Consider the following 15,516-nt stretch of genomic DNA (forward strand, 5'->3'; position numbering starts at 1 on the left):
CTGAATGAATGTTCTCAAAAGAACAGAAACACCCGAGTAGTTCATTCACCCTTAATTACAAGCTTATCCTCTGTGAGACATAAAACAATACAAAAATCAATATGGCCTGAGTGACTGTGCATTCCTATGTGTAAGATAAGGAGGGAAAAATGCAGTTAAGAATCAAGGGAAAATTATGTTCCTGATATAAGATAAACAAAAGGAATGCTTATATGTATTATACCTAAATTTGTGCCTAATAACTATGTACACGTCTATAAGTCTTTCCATACGTACATCACTTCAGCCTTTATTTAGTTTCTCATTTAATTGATATACATTTATATTGACAAATCCAAATTTTATTGGGAAAAGTAAACTTCTACTATAAAAATTAAGAGTTTAGAATGGCTACATTTTCTAGGTCAAGTAGAAAATATCTAAATGAAAACAAACAGGAAGTGAGGGAGGAATTTTTGGATAATGAGTACCGTCTTCCCTATTTAAAGCCTTGCTTAGAACCATCGTCATCAGAGAACCTACCTGAAGGTTCCCCCTGACCCCATCTCAGCCAGCCCGGCAGCAGCCGCATCTTCCCCATGGCCTTCGTGCTCTCTCTACTGATGGCCCTGGTGCTGGTCAGCTATGGCCCAGGAGGATCTCTGGGTTGTTACCTATCTCAGAGACTCATGCTGGATGCCAGGGAGAACCTCAAGCTCCTGGACCGAATGAACAGACTCTCCCCTCATTCCTGTCTGCAGGACAGAAAAGACTTTGGTCTTCCCCAGGAGATGGTGGAGGGCGACCAGCTCCAGAAGGACCAGGCCTTCCCTGTGCTCTACGAGATGCTCCAGCAGAGCTTCAACCTCTTCTACACAGAGCACTCCTCTGCTGCCTGGGACACCACCCTCCTGGACCAGCTCTGCACTGGACTCCAACAGCAGCTGGACCACCTGGACACCTGCAGGGATCAAGTGATGGGAGAGAAAGACTCTGAACTGGGTAACATGGACCCCATTGTGACCGTGAAGAAGTACTTCCAGGGCATCCATGACTACCTGCAAGAGAAGGGATACAGCGACTGCGCCTGGGAAATCGTCAGAGTCGAGATGATGAGAGCCCTCACTTCATCAACCACCTTGCAAAAAAGGTTAACAAAGACGGGTGGAGATCTGAACTCACCTTGATGACTCTTGCCGACTAAGATGACACATCAGCCTCCTACACCCGCCTGTGTTCATTTCAGAAGACTCTGATTTCTGCTCCAGCCACCAAATTCATTGAATTACTTTAGATAATACTTTGTCAGTAGTAAAAAGCAAGTAGATATAAAAGTATTCAGCTGTAGGGGCATGAGTCCAGAAATGATGCCTTCCCTGATGTTATCTGTTGCTGATTTATTTATACCTTCTTGCATTTAACATACTTAAAATATTAGGAAATTTGTTAAGTTACATTTCATCTGTACATCATATTAAAATTTCTAAAACATGTTTATGATTTTGTGTTATTAAATTTGTACTTGATCGATTTATTAAATCATAGAAAATGAATTTCTTTACTCAAAAATGAAAATCTACCCCCCCCCATTTTAAAATTTTATTAAAGAATGGGTGGTTACATTTGTTTATTCATTCGTTCCATTCTCACCAAGGAATACAAGTGAATAAAGCAAATGTAGCTCCTACTGCATGGAAACTCTCAGTCTTATACAGAAAAGGACATAAAAACAGTATTATTTTATTTTAATTATAGTAGGGGCTGCAAAGAGAAATAAAGGAAAAGAATGTCCTCACATGGGAAGCCTTAGGTCCAAATGATGCTGGAAAGACAAATAATGTTATCTATCTTACTAAGCTGCCTGCAGGGCTTCCCTGGTAGCTCAGCTGGTAAAGTGTGCGAGTGCAGAGCTAAAGACCCCTGTTCGATTCCTGGGTCAGGAAGATCTCTTTGAGTGGGATAGGCTACCTACCCACTACAGTATTCTTGGGCTTCCCTGGTGGTTCAGTTGGAAAAGAAAATGCCTGCAAGGCTGGAGACCTGGGTTGGCAAGATCCCCTGGAGGAGAGTTAAGCAGCCCACTCCAGTGTTCTTGTCTGGAGAATCCCCATGGACAGAGGAGCCTGGTGGGCTGTAGCCCACGGGGTCCCAAAGAGTGCAACACCACTAAGCACATGGCACAGAAAGTCCATGAATTCTCTTCACTTAGTTTCAAGTTACCAAAATCCAGGGAGATGTTCTTAGATAGACGTTACCTAAACACAATTATTTCTATAGAGTTGACCAAAAAGCACTTTTTTCTCCTTACTCTTAGAATCACAGACCATAGTTCCAGAGGGCCCAGGTAGATCATTTACATGGCAAAGGCACAAGAGAAATATCCATTCCTTCCAGCAAGCTTGCTTTATCAATTACACAAGCCTCACTTTGATACAGTAGCAGAGCTAGCAGAGGCCATTGTTCTCCTGATCTCCGGGCAGCCCCCATTCAACAAGGACAGCCACCCAAAGGCCCCATGTCCTAGTGGACAGGCACCCAGGGATTTCCCTGTTGCTTCTGGGATTCCACCCTGCAATTCTTGGGAACCCTATGGTAGTGGATGGCGACCTCAGGAATACCCTACAATTTGGGGATTACAGTCACCAAATTTTGGGCCCCCTGGGTTAGTGGAGAGCCACCTCAGGGTCACCCAGCAACTTTGGGGCCCCACATGCTAGTGGATGACCCCAATAACTTCCCATCCCCCGTCCTATATCTTGGCACTCACAGGAGTTTCTGCCATCTCCTGCCTGCCACCAATAGTTGGGTTGTACCCTTCAGGCTTACAAGACCCTTTGCCCAGCTCCAAGAACAAAGAAAGAATCTGCCGTCAAGAACAGAGGCATGGATGGTTTAAAGGATGGGAGGCGCTTACATGTCTGAAGCAAGGTCCTGTTGCAACAGCCCACCGTGTGTGGTGCATTGGGGGTGGGAAGTATTAATACATGATGACAGGCTTCATTCTGAGAGCAATGGAGGGGTGGGGAATAGAGGGTGGGGAAGTGGGGAATGGGGAAGGAGGGAGAGGGGATGGGGGAGGAGATTGCTAGTCCTAGTGGGAGTGACATCAGGTGGGCTCATTAGTTATCATGGAAAGCAGTAGAGGGACAGGCCTCTCACCACCCCTTTGACATTTTAAGATAATGGGATTAGAACTAACAATAGAAAGATCTCACCACAATCACTGCCATAATAAACATCTTAAGATAAGCAAGATACACTGTTCTATTGACTAAGACAAACCAATGTTGAAAAAAAAGTGTGTTTTTCTTCTCCTCCTTGAGAACTCCAAACCCTATATCCTCCTGGAGGGCCCCAGACCCCCTTCTCCTCCTTGGGGTCCCCAGGCTTCTTATCAATTTGCCTAGGAACTGACACTTTCAGAGATCTCTGATTCCTAGGTTAAATACATGTCAGTTGCTCAGTTGAGTACAACATGTTTGCAACTCCGTGGACTGTATCCTTTTCATACTGTTCATGTGATTCTCAAGGCAAGAATGCTGAAGTGGTTTGCCATTCCCTTCTCCAGTGGACCACATTTGTCACTTACAACCAACCTAGACAGCATATTAAAAAGCAGAGACATCACTATGCCAACTAAAGGTCCATCAAGTCAAGGCTATGCTTTTTCCAATAGTCACATATGGATGTGAGAGTTGGACCATAAAGAAAGCTGAGTGCTGAAGAATTGATGCTTTTCAACTGTGGTGTTGGAGAAGACTCTCGAGAGTCCCACTGAATGCAAAGAGATCCAACCAGTCCATCCTAAAGGAAATCCGTCCTGAATATTCACTGGAAGGACTGATGCTGAAGCTGAAATTCCAATACTTTGGCTACCTGATGTGAAGAACTCATGCTGATGTTGGGAAACATAGAAGGCGGGAGGAGAAGGGGGTGACAAGATGAGATGGCTGGATGAAATCAGCGACTCAATGTACCTGAGTTTGAATAAGCTCAGGGAGTTGGTGATGGACAGGGAGGCCTGGTGTGCTGCAGCCCATGGGGTCACAAGACTCAGACACGTCTGAGCGACTGAACTGAAATGGACTGTACCCCCAGGCTCCAGGTCCACGGAATTCTCCAGGCAAGGAAACTGGAGTGGGTTGTCATTTCCTTCTCCTGTATATTAAGTAAGTTTTGGGGTTTTCTTTTTTTTCTCTTCCTGCAACACTTCAGGGAAACTTTGGGGGGCAAGAGTACGTGGATAATTTTTGGACTCATCTGGCTGTCTTTCTGGGGGCTCCCCAGGTGCCACTGGTGCTAAAGAACTCACCTGCCACTGCAGGAGTCATAAGAGACCTGGGTTTGATCCCTGGGTCGGGAAGATCCCCTGGAGGAGGAAATGACAACCCACTCCAGTATTCTTGCCTGGAGAATCCCATGGACAAGGGAGCCTGTCAGACATGACTGAAGTGACTTCGCACAGACACATGCTTGTCTTTGTGACTATTTAACATCCTTTAAATATTACAATTCTTCCACTGTTTGGCTGAGTATTTTTCAGATTTAACTTGCACTTTGCCATTTAGTCAGCAGAAATGTCACTTATCTTTCTTCACTTTCATCACATTCAGATATACATATGTTTTATTTTTGCCCACAAACATCTACTCATTTGCTTTCTAGGAAAGTTCAAATGAGTGACTAAATATCCAAATCCTTGAAAATAATAGAAAATGAGGTGAAGCCCCTCTGCCATTCTTTTATTTCCCTTTGTATTAACCCTAGAATGAAATGGAACATAACCCAGGAGAGAGACAAACTTCGACCAGTGAATCACTATATAATTAATTATAAGTTCCTAAATCTTTCATTGTTTTTTAAATTTTAAAAGAAACATCATGAGAAAGTAAAGAAAGAAGGCTATATCTCCCTGACACAGCCTGGCCTCTTGGCTCCACATTCTCAGCACAAAACAGAGATGGAAAGAGAAGTCAGCCCAACATTCGGATGTACCGCATGAATACTAAAGGTCACTAATTCCTGTGACACAGGCTTCTAAGAATATGTAATACCACCACTGAACTCCCTATAGACAACTCAGAAATTCTGAGGAAAACAAATGTTCAGCAGTTTAAATATAAGGTTTCAATGAAAGAAGCTGCAAGGACAAAATAAAAATTGCCTACTAAAGTGTAACTACTGCAACTGGATAATGCCACCACCTGGGTAGTAGTCTCACCTGGAAAATCCCATAGACACAAGAGTCTGGCGGGCTCAGTCCATAGGGACACAACTAATCGCACATGACGGAGTGACTGACACACACACGCGTAGACAGAAACACACTTTAGCTCTCAGCATCTTGGCTGCTGACCCTTGATACCTGCGGACACAGGTCAGAAGAGGAAGTCATCACGGAGAACTCGGGTCCTTCACAGAAACACTCCAGGGAGAGGGTGGGGATCCTGGAAGGTGAATGATTTTGCAGAGAAAGAGACAAGCCCCTCCACAGTAGATCCTGAACTTCTGAGGATGTGGTAAGCCTGCCCTCACGAGTGAGTGCCAGAGAGTTTGGGCGAAGGACACTGTCATTCCAGACGAATAGTGCTATCAGGGGTGAAAACTACCTTGTGAGTGAGGCAGTGTTGGAAATATAATTAATTATCCTGGTTTAGAATCTTCACACTTAAGTGCACGGGAAAGAAACAGGCTTCCTGGCGGGGGTGTTAGCACAGCCTGCAGAGGACTGTAGATCGACCATAAAACACCGGTGGAAAGAAACAGCCACGTCTAGCGCATCATTCCTGACTGTCAACTTGAAGAAAAGTGTCACAACCTAAATGGTGAGAGTTACGTTTTATTGGGTGGGAATTCAGGAGACAGTATTTCAAGGCACCCTGAGAGAAGTGCTCCAAGGAGGTTGGCAGGGGAGAAGGGGAGCCAGGTTGTAATAGAAGTTTGCAAGTACGGGCAGGTAGTCTGAACCTCAAAAGTATTTTTGTGAAGTAGAGAAAACCAGATCTCTCAAGTAAAGGAATTTAGCACTTTGCTCTGTATGGGAAGATGCAAGAGTCTGGGCTCACTGAAATCATTCTTTTCATGCATCTCACCTATCCTGGGGCCATGCGCCTTGCACTTTTTCACATCCTGAGTTCCCTTGGGCTCACCTTAGGGAGTGGCTGCAATCTGATAGCTGTCAGACCAGGGGTCTATTCCTCCTTTCTGAGCACCCTGCAGGGCTGGAAACTGATGACTTTATCATCTTGGTTTACTGCTATGGCAGGAAATACTCCATTCTTCATGACCTGTGGTCCACTGAAATGTAACCTCAGTCACCTGAATGAATGTTCTCAAAAGTGCAGAAACAAATGATTAGCTCATGCACTCATAATTACAAGCCTCTGCAATGGCACCCCAGACCAGTACTCTTGCCTAGAAAATCCCATGGACAGAGGAGCCTGGTAGGCTGCAGTCCATGGGGTTGCTATGAGTCAGACACGACTGAGCGACTTCACTTTCACTTTTCACTGTCACGTATTGGAGAAGGAAATGGCAACCCACTCCAGTGTTCTTAACTGGAGAATCCCAGGGACAGGGGAGCATGGTGGGCTGCCGTCTATGGGGTTGCACAGAGTTGGACACGACTGAAGTGACTTAGCAGCAGCAGCTCTGATTAAAACAAAACAAAATACAGAAACCCATATGGGCTGAGGGACTCTGACCTCCTATGTATAATGTAAGGAGAGAAAAATGCAGTTCAGACTCAAGGAAAAATTTTGTTCTTGATACAAAGAAAAGGAATCTTTATGTATATTAAAATGTGTACATAAGTATATACATGTGTATAATTCTTTAAATCCTTATATAACCTCAGCCTTTAATTAGTTTTTCATTTATTTGATATCCATTTGGTGTGACAAATCCAAAGTTTAGTGGGAAAGAAAAAACTTATTGTTAAATTTTTAAGAATAGATTGATTACATTTTCTGGGTCAAATAGAAAATGTCTAAATGAGAACACAAAATGGATGTGAGAGAAAATTTATGACAGTGAGTACTGTCTTCCCATTTTAAAGCCTTGCTTTAGATTTATTATTCCCTTTAATAATAACTACACTTGCATCCCTTCCACCTTGACCCAGTAGTAACACAGAACAGAGCCACAATAAAGGGATTTCAGAGAAGACAACTGTGCCCAACCAATAGCCTGGGGTGTGCCTATCTGGGTAGAGTTGAGAACTATTAAGGTAATCCAGTTGTAATTCGGAAATTAACAAGGATGTGCCCATGAGTGTGTGCGTGCATGTGTGTGTGGGAATGCCTGCGTGTGTGCACGTGTGTTTGCTCAGTGAGTGGGGAAGGGCTTCAATTTAACCTATGTCTATCAAATCTCTGCCTCAATTGACAGGCTTGTCTTCAGTTTGCTTCTCTCCAAATGACAAATGAGAGGGCTCTCTAATTCATTTCTTGAATAAGTTTTGTAGCTTTCCTTTCTTCCTTCAACACTTTGGGGCCACTTTTGGGGTCAAGCATATATATACAATTTTTGGTCTCACCTGGCCATCTTTGTAGAGACTTCCCAGGTGACTCCAGTGGTAAAGAACTCGCCTGCCATTCCAGGAGACATGAGTCCATGGTTTAATCCCTGGGTCAGGAAGATTCCATGGAGGAGGAAATACTAACCCACTCAGGTATTCTTACCTGGAGAATCCTATGGTCAGGGGAGCCTGTCCACAGGGTCACAAAGAGTCAGACATGACTGAAGCGACTTAGCATGTGCACATGGCTGTCTTTGAGACTGTTTGACAACTTTCAAATATTATGATTCCTTCCATTTTCTCACTGACCTTTCTTCAACTTACATTACCATACTGTCAGCAAAAAGACATTTGTCTATATTTTCTTTCATGACATTCAAAATTATATTTATTTTTGTCCACAAACAACTATCAACTTTTGCATTCCAGGAAAGTTGACATGAGAAACAAAAAATCTGTAGTGTTGAAAATCACAGAAAATATGGTGACACCCCTTGCCATTCCGTTCCTTCCTTTTGTATGAACCCTAGGATGAAATGTTTAGGAACGCAGCAGGACAGAGACAAACTGGCCAGTATATCAATATGCAAAAAATTACCTCTTAAATGTTTTTTTGCTGTTCTTTAAATTTAAAACAAAACATCATGAGTAAGTAAAGAAACAAGGCTATTTCTCCCTGTCACAGCCTGGGCCTCACTGCTCTGCCTTCTGAGCACGAGACAGAGATGGATCGACAAGTCAGCCCAACAGAAGGGTGTGGACTGAATGAACAACTGCAGGGCACCGATCCTGTGACACAGGCTTTCAACAGTACATCACACCCTCACTGAATTCCCTGTACCCGACGCAGAAATCCTGAGCAAAACAAACCTTGAACACTTTCTGTAAAAGACTTGAACGATAAAAGCTGTAGTGGCAAAATAAAAATTGTCTACCAAAGGTGTAACAATTGCCATTGCATAATGCCTCCACCTACTTAGCTCTTCACACTTTAGCTCTCAGCATCTGAGGGCTGCTGACCCTTGATATTGGGGACATGGATCAGGAGAAGAGGAGGTCATCACTGAGAACTCCCCTCCTTCACACAAACACTGCACAGGAGAGGGTGGAGATGCTGGAAGATGAATGATTTTGCACACAAAGAGACAAGCCCCTCCGCAGTAGAAATCTGAAGTTCTCGGGATGTGGTTAGCGTGCCCTTGCTGGTGAGGCCCTGAGAGGTTGGGTTGAGGACACTCTCATTCCAGAGGAAAAGTGCAACTGGAGGTGGTGGAGCAACACCTTCTGAGTGAGGGGGTACTCGAAAGACAATTTTTTTTGGAATTAGAATCTTCAGAACTACATGCACCAGGAAAGAAGCAGGATTCCCGGTGAGGATATTGGCACAGCCTGTGGAAGACTATGAAATTGAAAGTGAAGTCTCTCAGTCGTGTCCGACTCTTGGCAACCCCATGGACTGTAGCCTACTGTGCTCCTCCATCCATGGGATTGTCCAGGCTAGAATACTGGAGTGGGTTGTCATTTCCTTCTCCAATAGATCTACCATAAAAAGCAGGTGGAAAGAACTGTCATGTCTTGTATATTGTTCCTGACTGTTGATCTGGAGCCTATTATACACAGTGGAGTAAGTCAGAAAGAAAAACAGCAATACAGTATATTAATGCGTATATACGGAATTTAGAAACATGGTAACGATGACCCTATATGTGAGACAGCAAAAGAGACACAGATGTAAAGAACAGAATTTTGGACTCTGTGTGAGAAGGTGAGGGTGAGATGATTTGAGAGAATACCATTGAAATATGTAATTTATCATATGTGAAGTAGATCGCCAGTCCGGGTGTGATGAATGTGACAGGGCTCTGAGGGTTGGTGCGCTGGGGCCACACTGAGGGATGGGACAGGGAGGGAGGTGGGCGGGGCATTCAGGATGGGACACATGTACAACCAAGGGTGATTCACGTCAATGTTATACAAAAACCACTACAATATTTTAATTAGCTTCCAATTAAACTAAATAAGTTAATTTAAAAAATAAAGAAATAATGACAACTTAAAAGTTGAAGTTATGTTTTATTTGGTGGGAATTCAGGAGGCAGTAAATCAATTCACCCTGAGTGATTGCTCCAAGGAGGAGAGGGACAGAGTCAGGTTATATAGGAATTTGCAAGAAAGGGGATGTAGTGTGAACATCAAAATATTTTTGAGAATTTAAGAAAACCAGGTATCTCAAGTTGAGGAATTTTGCACTTTTCCTTTCTATGGGAAGAGGCAAGTGTCTGGGCTCAGTGGAAACATTCCATTCCTGAACCTCAGCTCTCCTGGGGCATTTTTCCTTGCATTTTCTTGCATCTTGCATTTTTTCACTTCCCGAGTTGCCTTGGGCTCACCTTAGGGAGCAGCTGCAATTTGGCAGCTGTTAGCCACAGGTGTATTCCCCCTTCCTGAGCACCCTGGAGCGCTGGAAACTCTTGATGACTGTGTCATCCTAGTTGACTGATATGGCAGGAGATACTCCACTCCTCATGATCTTGTGGCCCCAGTGCAATGTAATCTCAGGAACCTGAATGAATGTTCTCAAAAGAACAGAAACTACGGAGTAGTTCATTCACTCTTAATCACAAGCCTCTGCTCTGTGAAACAGAAAACAAACTACAGAAATCAATATGGCCTGAGCAACTCTGAATTCCTATGCGTAAGATAAGGAGGGGGGAAATGCAGTTAAGAATCAAGGAAAAATTTTGTTTTGACATAGCACGAACACAAGGAATGTTTATATATATTATACTTCAATGTGTACATAAGTATGCACACCTTTGTAAGTCTTTACATACTTACATACTTTCAGCCTTTCTTTACTTTCTCATTTAACTGATATACATTTGCATTGACAAGTCCAAACTTTATTGGGAAGATTAACCTTCTACCGTAAAAATTAAGAGTTTAGATTGATCACATTTTCTAGGTCAAATAGAAAATATCTAAATGAAAACGCACAGGGGAAGTGAGACAGAAATTTTCAGACAGTGAGTACCATCTTCCCTACTAAGCCTTGCTTAGAAAGATCATCATCAGACACCCTACCTCCAAGGTTCCACCAGACGCCATCTCAGCCAGCCCTGCAGCCGCCTCATCTTCCCCATGGATTTGGTGCTCCCACTACTGTTGGGCCCGGTGCTGGTCAGCTAGAGCCTGGGAGGATCTCTGGCCTGTGATCTGTCTCAGAACCACGTGCTGGTTGGCAGCCAGAACCTCAGGCTCCTGGCCCGAAAGAACAGACTCTCCCCTCACTCCTGTCGGTAGGACAGGAAAGGCTTTGGTTTCCCCCAGCAGATGGCAGAGGGTGGCCAGCTCCAGGAGGTCCAGACCATCTCTGTGCTCCACGAGATGCTCCAGCAGAGCTTCAACCTCTTCCACACAGAGCGCTCCTTTGCTGCCTTGGACACCACCCTCCTGGAGCAGCTCCGCACTGGACTCCATGAGCAGATGGAGGACTTCCATGCCTGCCTGGGGCAGGTGATGGGAGAGGAAGCCTCTGCCCTGGGAAGGATGGGCCCCACTCTGGCCTTGAACAGGTACTTCCATGGAATCCATGTCTACCTGAAAGAGGAAGAATACAGTGACTGCGCCTGGGATATCATCAGAGTGGAGATAATAAGAGCCCTCTCTTCATCAAGCAGCTTGTACAAACGGTTAAAAAAGACGGATGGAGATCTGAACTCACCTTGACATGACTCTCACCGACTAAGATGCCACATCACCCTTGTACACTCACCTGTGTTCATTTCAGTTGACTGATTTCTGCTTTAGCCACCAAATTCATTGAATTACTTTAGCCGATACTTTGTCAGCAGTAATAAGCAAGTAGATATAAAAGTATTCAGCTCTAGGGGCATGAGTCCTAAAGTCATGCCAGCCATGATGTTATCCATTGCTGATTTGCTTACTCTTTCCTGCACCTAACATACTTAAAATATTTGTAAAATTATAATTCATCTATACATTAAACTTTTTAAAACATGTTTATCATTTTGTATTATTAAATTTGTACTTTGTTCTATTTATTAAATTCTTATGAAAGAAGATGAGTTTCTTTACTCAAAAATTAAATCCAAACCTCCATTTAATATATTATTAAAGAATGGGTTATTACATTTGTTTACTCATTCATTCCATTCATATTATACACATACGTTGAGTACCTACGTGACAGACTGTGTGACTGTCACCGAGGAATACAAGTGAGTAAAGCAAATGGAGTTCCTACTGCATAGAAACTCTCAGTCTTACAGAGAAGAGGACATAAAAACAGTATTATTTTATTTCAATTATACTAAAGACTGCAAAGAGAAGTAAAGGAAAAGAATGTTCTCACATGGGAGCTGTAGGTACATATGATGCTGGATACAAATAATATTATATATAATTTCTAAGCTACCTGTCGGGCTTCCCTGGTAGCTCTACCTGTAAAGAATCCACCTGCAGAGCAGGAGATGCTGGTTCAGTTCCTGGGTCAGGAAGATCCCCTGAAGAAAGGATAGGCTACCTACCCACTGCAGTATTCTTGGGCTTTCCTGGTGGTTCAGTTGCTAAAGAATCTCCCTGCAATGCAGAAGACCTGCGTTAGGAGATCCTCTGGAGGAGGGCCGGGCTACTCACTCCAGTATTCTTGTCTAGAGAATCCCAATGGACAGAGGAGCCTGGAGGGCTATAGCTCATGGGGTCCCAAAGAGGCCACCACAAAGAAGCACACAGCACAGAAAGTCAATGAATTCTTAACCTCGTTTCAAATTACCAAAATTCGGGGAGACTATTTTAGATAGACGTTGACGTTAAGTGAAATGAAGTCACTCAGTCGTGTCCGACTCTTTGCGACCCCATGGGCTGTAGCCTACCAGGCTCCTCTGTCCATGGGATTTTCTAGGCATTAGTCCTGGATGGGATTGCCATTTCCTTCTCCAGAGGATCTTCTCAATCTAGGGATCAAACCCAGGTCTCCTGCATTATAGACCGACACTTTACCATCTGAGCCACCAGGGAAGTTTAGACGTTTAGAAGTTTAGATAGACGTTACCTAAACATAATTATTTCTATAGAGTTTACCTAAAAGCTCTTTTTTCTCCTTACTCTTAGAAATCAGAGAACATTAAAGTTCCAGAGAGCCAGGTAGATCATTTACATGGCAAAGGCACAAGAGAAATAACAATTCCTTCCAGAAAGCTGGCTTAATCAATTACAAAAGGCTCACTTTGATGCAGTGGCTGAGCTAGCAGAGGCCATTGTTCTCCAGATCACTGGGCAGCCCCCATTCAACAAGGACAGCCACCCCAAGTCCCCATGTCCTAGTGGACAGCGACGAGGGATTTCCCTGTTGCTTCTGGGATTCCCCCAGCAATTCTTGGGCATCATATAGTAGCAGATGGCCACCTCAGGAATACCCTACAGTTTTTGGATTGGAGCCAGCAACTTTTGGGCCTCCTGGGTTAGTGGACAGCCACCTCAGGATCAGCCAGCAACTTTTGGGCCCCACACGCTAGTGGATGCCCCCAATAACTTTCCTTTCCCCATGTGTCTCTTGGCTCTCACAGGTGTTTCTTCCACCTCCTGGCTGCCACGGATCACTGGGTTGTACCCTGCAGGCTTACAAGACCTATGTTTGCCCAGCTTCAAGACCAAAGAAAGAATGTGCCGTCAAGAAGAGGCATGGATGGTTTAATGGACGGGAGGCGCTTACCTGTCTGAAGCAAGGTCCTGGAGTTCACTGGGGGTGGGAAGTATTTATACATGGTGACAGGCTTCATGCTGAGAGCAATGGAGGGGTGGCGAGTAGAGAATGGGGAAGCGGGGAATGGGGAAGAGGGGAGAGGAAGATGGGGGAGAGATGGTTGGTCATTGAGGGAGTGAGATCAGGTGGGCTCATTAATTATCATGGAAAGCAGTAGAGGGACACACCTCTCACCACCTGTTTGATAAAAAAAGATCAAATCTGGGGCCTGGGACAAGTACAGAGAAAAGCCAGTCATAGGGTGTATAGGGTGCATAGGGTGTACTGGTGGGGCAGGGTTTGTACAGAGATAAGAGAACAGCCATCCTGTTTGGCCTGACCAAACAGACTTTATTGCGAAAAATGACCAGTGATCATCTGGGCCATCAGAGTTTTTTGCCAGTGAAGGTTTGAACTATCCTGAGAATTACTGCAATGGGACACAGAGACACGGGGTGTGCCAGGGCTGTTTAAAATGCAGTTGATAGATTTGCCTGACCCGGGGTTGTCACAAACCTCCAATGTGTAAAAAATGCAATTATCTCGGAAATGGGATAAAACAAAGTATGTCCGTACTTCCTCAGTTCAGTTCAGTCACTCAGTCGTGTTCAACTCTTTTCGACCCCATGAATCGCAGCACGCCAGGCCTTCCTGTCCATCACCAACTCCTGGAGTTCACCCAGACTCATGTGCATCGAGTCAGTGATGCCATCCAACCATCTCATCCTCTGTCATCCCCTTCTCCTCCTGCCCCAATCCCTCCCAGCATCAGAGTCTTTTCCAATGAGTCAACTCTTTGCATGAGGTGGCCAAAGTACTGGAGTTTCAGCTTCAGCATCATTCCCTCCAAAGAAATCCCAGGGCTGATCTCTTCAGAATGGACTGGTTGGATCTCTTTGCAGTCCAAGGGACTCTCAAGAGTCTCCTCCAACACTGCAGTTCTTTTTCACAATGTAGCAATTCCCAGTATGCTCTCCAGATTCACTCGTCCTTCCCCTGCACAACCCATTCATACAGCTCTTTCCTGTTTCTTTGTGCTTCTGGCTACCGATTTGCCCTTAAGAGTGCAAAGCATAGTCACTCAGCTGTGCCGACTCTTTGGCACCCGTGAACCATAGCCCACCAGGGTCCTCTGTCTTGGGATTCTCCAGAGAGAACACTGGAGTGGATTGTCATTTCCTTCTCTAGGGGATCTTCCCCACCCAGGGATCAAACCTGGGTCTCCCACATTGGAGGCAGATTCTTTACTCTCTGAGCCACAGGGAAGCCCTGACAGTGCAAAGCCACCTCTTATAAGTTTGAGTCAAAATTCCAGGCTTTTTAGAAATGTATGTAAGGGGTTATTGTTTTTCTTGAGATGAATACTTTGGGAATGAGAGAATGTCGTTGTTACAATACTGTAACAACAGCCTTGGCCAAAATGACCTAGAAAGCAGGATCCCTTTTCCTCTGGAGGCTTTAAAAATAATTATGGAAGAAGCATGCCACCTACTGGCCAAGATGGACTAGAACATTGATGGAGTCTGTAGAACAGGCTTCTTGCTCTTCTAGGCAGAAGTCTGTCTTCTTATTAGCATTTTCTTCAGAGCTAGGGGAGGATCTTTCCTGGAAAGAACTGACACCAATAACTTGAAAAAGCCTGCTTCCTTAGCTTTCGTATTTTAAAGAGGAAAATACTCCCAGCTTCAGGCAGGACATGTCTTGGCCTAAGGAAGCTGCGTGGAGAGAAAGGTCAGGATGTGTCTTTTGTTTCCAGGCTGCTCATCCAGCCAAGGCGGCACATTCATCATTTGCTTTCCCTACTTTAACACCCTTGGAGCCTTCACCATGGCATGCTGGGTAGGGAAATGCGCGGGGAATCAGAGGAAATAGCTCCTGTTTGAAGGTGCATTACCTCTTTCCTAAACAGTAAGTACGTTGCTCGCTGCTTGACTTCAGGAGAAAACTCCCAATGTCCCTTTGAATAATAACTGCACTTGCATCCACCTTCCACCTTGACTCAGTAGTAAGAGAGAACAGAGACACAAATAAGGGTATTTCAGAAAATACAATTGTTGGCAACCAATAACCTGGGTGTACCTACTTGGGTAGAATTGAGAACTAGTAAGGTAATGAACTACAGTAACTGAGTAAATCAGGAAGAGCGAGCGAGTGTGTGTGTGTGTGTGTGTGTGTGTTTACTGATCAACTAAGCAGGGAAGGGCTTCACTATAGACTAGATCTTGCAAATCTCTGCTTCAGGTTACAGACTGCG

The 15,516-nt window shown here is 44.4% G+C and overlaps 2 protein-coding genes and 1 pseudogene across 2 annotated transcripts in view; 2 read left to right on the top strand and 1 right to left on the bottom strand.

The window, feature by feature from the left end:
* Positions 1 to 514: 514 nt before the first annotated feature.
* Positions 515 to 1,466, top strand: LOC138434619 (interferon tau-4). The gene has a single exon (XM_069579427.1). The coding sequence runs from the start codon at positions 579 to 581 to the stop codon at positions 1,164 to 1,166; it is 588 nt and encodes a 195-aa protein (XP_069435528.1). The 5' UTR covers positions 515 to 578; the 3' UTR covers positions 1,167 to 1,466.
* Positions 1,467 to 9,554: 8,088 nt separating this feature from the next.
* Positions 9,555 to 15,516, bottom strand: part of LOC138432392 (uncharacterized) — an 88,239-nt gene continuing 82,277 nt past the window's right edge. Inside the window, exon 4 of the mRNA XM_069573737.1 lies at positions 9,555 to 11,098. The gene's annotated coding sequence lies outside the window, so the exon portion shown is untranslated. The remainder of the gene's footprint in view (positions 11,099 to 15,516) is intronic.
* On the top strand, positions 10,640 to 11,227 carry LOC138432676 (interferon tau-like; annotated as a pseudogene).

The sequence above is a fragment of the Ovis canadensis genome, chromosome 2 (genome assembly GCF_042477335.2).
Source record: "Ovis canadensis isolate MfBH-ARS-UI-01 breed Bighorn chromosome 2, ARS-UI_OviCan_v2, whole genome shotgun sequence".
Lineage (NCBI taxonomy): Eukaryota > Metazoa > Chordata > Mammalia > Artiodactyla > Bovidae > Ovis > Ovis canadensis.

What these genes read in the sequence shown, in the direction of transcription:
- LOC138434619 (XM_069579427.1), top strand. Translation starts at nt 579, where the DNA reads ATGGCCTTCGTGCTCTCTCTACTGATGGCCCTGGTGCTGGTCAGCTAT.